Source organism: Octopus bimaculoides, chromosome 20, assembly GCF_001194135.2.
Source record: "Octopus bimaculoides isolate UCB-OBI-ISO-001 chromosome 20, ASM119413v2, whole genome shotgun sequence".
NCBI lineage: Eukaryota > Metazoa > Mollusca > Cephalopoda > Octopoda > Octopodidae > Octopus > Octopus bimaculoides.
In genome coordinates, this window is record NC_069000.1 from 14,364,753 (window position 1) to 14,369,337 (window position 4,585).

Consider the following 4,585-nt stretch of genomic DNA (forward strand, 5'->3'; position numbering starts at 1 on the left):
GAACAAAGTTTCTTCCCAAGACATAGACTCATAGGAGCAGTTTTTTTTTCCTGGTTTCTGTGGCACATACACTCCTCCTGGAGAGGATATCAGTCCATTACAGGATTACTCACTTCTGGAAGCTGAGTGGACTGGAGCAACGTGAAATGAAGTGTTTCGCTCAAGAATACAATGCCTCACCTAGTCCAGGGACTGAAACCACAATCTGACAATCATAAGTCTAACACCCTAACCACTAAGCCATGCACCTTCACACACACACACACATATGCATATATATATAAAAACATCTATATATATATATATATATACATATATATATATACAACACACACGTGCACACACACACACACACAAGATTTCCCTCCCAGATTCAACTTCTCAACCTCATCAACAGCAATCTCAAATTTGTCATCATGAATCTCAATCTCGTTATTTTCAAACTCGATTACATTGTCATCAGCATTAATTTCATCATCGTCAACTTAAAACAGTGTCAATGCAGGATGGACCAATTTTTTTCAAATTACTTTCACAAACATTCACATCAGTGATTACTTATCGCAGAATTGTAAAACAGCATAAACATTAAAATACTTTGCAAAAGATTACAAGTTTTTTATAGTAATAAAAACTGTTGCATCACCATAAGTATACACACATATCATCTTGTACATTAGATGTTAAACTACATATTATCTTATAAAAACATACAACACGATAGAAATAAATAACATCATTGTAGCCTTTTATTCATCATTCCTATTTCTTAGCTCTCTTATAATATTCCTACAAAATCCAGCACAATCATCTTCAATAATCTACTGAGTCAGCCAGCCCATTGTCAATCGATATACAGTATATTGATTGATACAAGGTTTCCTTTACCTAAGTTTTAAACAAAATCATTAATGAGAGAATCTCATGAAGCTCTTAAATAGATATGAACAAGTGTGTGGATTACCTGGGAGGTAAGAATATAAACATAAAACTTATACAAATACACAATATGACTATATACTTATATATATATATGTAAACACATATACACCCTGTCCCATGCACCATGCACATTTATGCAGGTGTGTGTGTGTGTGTGTGTGTGTGTGTTGTGGCGAGAGACACAACACCCCCTGCAAGAATAGACTTGACTAAACAACTATAAACAGGAGCAGTCTGAGAGAGAGACGGAGAGAATAGGCACTAATTACAGGAAGTTGTAAGGTGTCGTTTTGGTAGTTTGCCGGAATATCATTTGTTGGTTCGTATATAGTTCGTGGAGAGTTTGTTGAATTGATTGTTACATTGTTGTTACCCTGCTACATTATATATTTTATTGTTACTACATGGTTATAGTGTAAACAAGTGAATGTTTGTGAAAGTAATTTGAAAAAAATTGGTCCATCCTGCATTGACACTGTTTTAAGTTGACGATGATGAAATTAATGCTGATGACAATGTAATACTACAATAATTGGCGACGAGTAACTATGTTACAATATTGGCAACGAGGATTCGAAGCTCACGCAGGTCAGTTAACAAATTTCTGTGATACAAAGTCGTTAATTATGGAAGACCTATTAGCAAAAACAACAGCAAGAACAACGCAGGAGTTGCACCAACAACTACAACACAATAAGCTGCAGTGCAATAGCAACAGCAGAAAGAGTCGATCAACAGTATTCAAGAGTCAAAACAACAGTACCCAAGAGTCAAACAGCAGTTGCTGGAATTAATATGGATATCCAGAAACATTATAAGTTCATTTTTGCCAGACGGTGTATTGATCTCTATAACAGAATTCAGTTATGACCCAGAGGCGGGTATAACATTTGCAGCGTACTTTAGAAGGAACAAAGAAATCTTCAGGGAAGATTGCAAGTCGTGGATGGACAACGAAAAACTAAGACTATTATTACGTAAATTGGCACCGGCTGAACATGAAAATTATTGCAATTTCATACGACCGAAAAAAAACTAGTGAAATTTGTTTCCAGGAAACAGTCGAACTACTATCAAAAATATTCAGTGATAAGAGTTCCCTATTTAACACTTGATGGGAGTGTTGGAATCCAGTTAAAAAAGAGGATGAAGACTTTGTCACATATGCGAGGACTGTAAACCAGATGTGTGAAAGGTTTAAACTGAAGGAACTAACCCGATATGTTTAAGTGCCTCATTTTTGTACAAGGGCTTACGGCAAACAAAGATGTGGAGATACATGCAAGACTCACAAAACTCAAACCAGCAGACCAAAGCTTAACCCTGAAGACAGTTGCAGAGGAGTGTCAAAGAATGATAAACTTACATCAGGATGTAAAGAAAACTGAAGAGGAGTTCTCACACGTACAAGTGTGTTGACTGGGAGGGTATAAACAAAAAAAAAATGTTAAAGCCAAACCCATGCTACAGATGTGGAGACCTACATTTCAGGAATGATTGTCCTTTCAAAACGCAAAAAAATGTTACAGTTGCCAAAAAGTAGGACACAAGAGCTCATATTGCAGAGCAAAGTTAGGTAGGTCAAACAAAAAAAATTCTAAAGTTTTCTCAACAAAAAGTAGAAGTGACACCAAAAAGGGGAAATTTGTGCATGCAAAAGTAAACAAAGTGAATATTAAATTACAAGCTTTCCTTGGCCTAATGAACTATTATCAAAATTACATACCAAACATATAAATTGAGAGCTCCACTTAATAATTTGCTAAAGAAAGACACCTAATGGAATTGGTCAAATAACTGTGAAAAGGCATTTCAAGATATTAAAAAAATATAAATTTCGGCAATCCTGCAGCAGAGATTGTTGTAGCTTCTGGGGCTTCTGAATACAGCATAGGAGCAGTTTTGCAACACAAATATAAAGACAGTAATATGAAGCTGGTGGTTCATGCCTCATGTGCTCAAGATCAAATAATAAAAGATAATAACAAAAATCTTTCATGCCAAAACAGAGACAAAATGGTTATTAAAACAATGTGAGCAAACTTCTGCTGATTTAATTTATTATGAAAATGTTGCTTGTAACAAAGTCAGTTAAAACAATTCTACCAGCTGATAACCACAAGTTGGCATATGATAACAAGCAACTCTCTTCACTTTTTCTTTGCAACCAATACTTTGCTAAGTGGTGTGTCTTGCTGAAAAGTGCTGACATTACTAAGAATCCTAAACCCATTACACTCATATTTGGCATTTATATGCTAGGTATCAACAAGCCCTCTCCCCCCTCCTCCTCTCTCTCTCTCTCTCTCTATATATATATATAGGCACAGGCATAGCTGTGTGGAAAGAAGCTTGTTTCCTAACCACATGGTTCCAGGTTCAGTCTCACTGCATGACACTTTGGGCAAGTGTATTCTACTATAGCCTTGGGCCAACCAAAGCCTTATGAGTGGATTTGGTAGCTGGAAATTGAAAGAAGCCTGTCACGCACACACACACACACATCATCACCATCATCGTTTAACGTCTGCTATCCATGCTAGCACAGGTTGGACAATTTGACTGAGGACTGGCGAACCAGATGGCTGCACCAGGTTCCAATCTGATCTGGCAGAGTTTCTACAGCTAGATGCCCTTCCTTATCTGCGCCGGCACAGATACTTTTTACATGGTGACAGCACAGGTGTGCTCTCTACATAGCACTGGTACACCTGCTTTTTACGTGGCACTGACACAGGTACTTTTTACATAGTACCAGTGGAAACATATTTTGCAATATTACAATAAATGAAGAAATCCACTTATTTAAAATACAGCATATCTAATTAACTCAACAATTGCCTTAATAAGTAAATTATTGAATGATGCAATAATAATAATAATAACTATCAGAATCATCATTATGCATTATCTATTTTCAATAGGTTGGATACCATGGCTTGCTCTAATGCTATCCACAGTTAACTATAAATTTGCACATGATAAAGTTTCAATCCTTTCTATCTGCTTAACACTGTGATAGGATTTGAACTCAGAACATAAAGAGCCAGAATAAATACTACAAATTATTATTCCTGGCATTCTAATGATTCTGCCACTCCACCATCCTAGATCAGTGGGTTCTTTTTTATTGATTCCAGAAGGATGAAAGGCAAAACTGACCTTAGTGGGATTTTGAACTCAGGATACAAAGAGCTGGAAGAAATATTTCAACATATTTCATCCAATGTGCTAATACTTCTGATATTTACTGCTTTCGTGCATTCATTAAAAAAAGTGAATTAAAAATACCAATATATACATTTACTATCTGTAGAAGGAACAGAATAGAATGTGTAAAGAATATGCATAAAACTACAGTAATGGCCCAAAAAATACTGACCTTCCATTCCATAAAAACTGGACTGTCTGAACCAGGTGATGAGTCCTGTGAAGTTGATGGTGACAAAACATGGGCTGACATAATTTCAGTTTATAAAACTCCTTCAAATTTATAACAATAGCTCTTCTATTCAGTTAGTCATTTTATTTGTTTCAAACACTCAAAATCTCTTTTACCTGAAAATAAGTAAAAAAATGAATTTAAGTCAATACAAAAAGGAATGATAATTTTGTTAATTTCATATATATATATATATATATA

At 35.4% G+C, this 4,585-nt stretch overlaps 2 protein-coding genes across 6 annotated transcripts in view; one reads left to right on the forward strand and one right to left on the reverse strand.

The window, feature by feature from the left end:
* The window catches only part of LOC106883429 (dixin), a 64,159-nt gene that overhangs the window by 46,654 nt on the left and 12,920 nt on the right, over positions 1 to 4,585 (reverse strand). For all 5 annotated transcript variants that reach the window (XM_014934433.2, XM_052974996.1, XM_014934435.2 and 2 more), the window contains exon 2: positions 4,325 to 4,500. In XM_014934433.2, coding sequence (XP_014789919.1) covers positions 4,325 to 4,405 — 81 coding nt within the window. In that variant the 5' untranslated portion in view covers positions 4,406 to 4,500. The remainder of the gene's footprint in view (positions 1 to 4,324; positions 4,501 to 4,585) is intronic.
* The window catches only part of LOC128250260 (uncharacterized), a 35,544-nt gene that overhangs the window by 3,391 nt on the left and 27,568 nt on the right, over positions 1 to 4,585 (forward strand). The gene's annotated exons all lie outside the window — the stretch shown is intronic.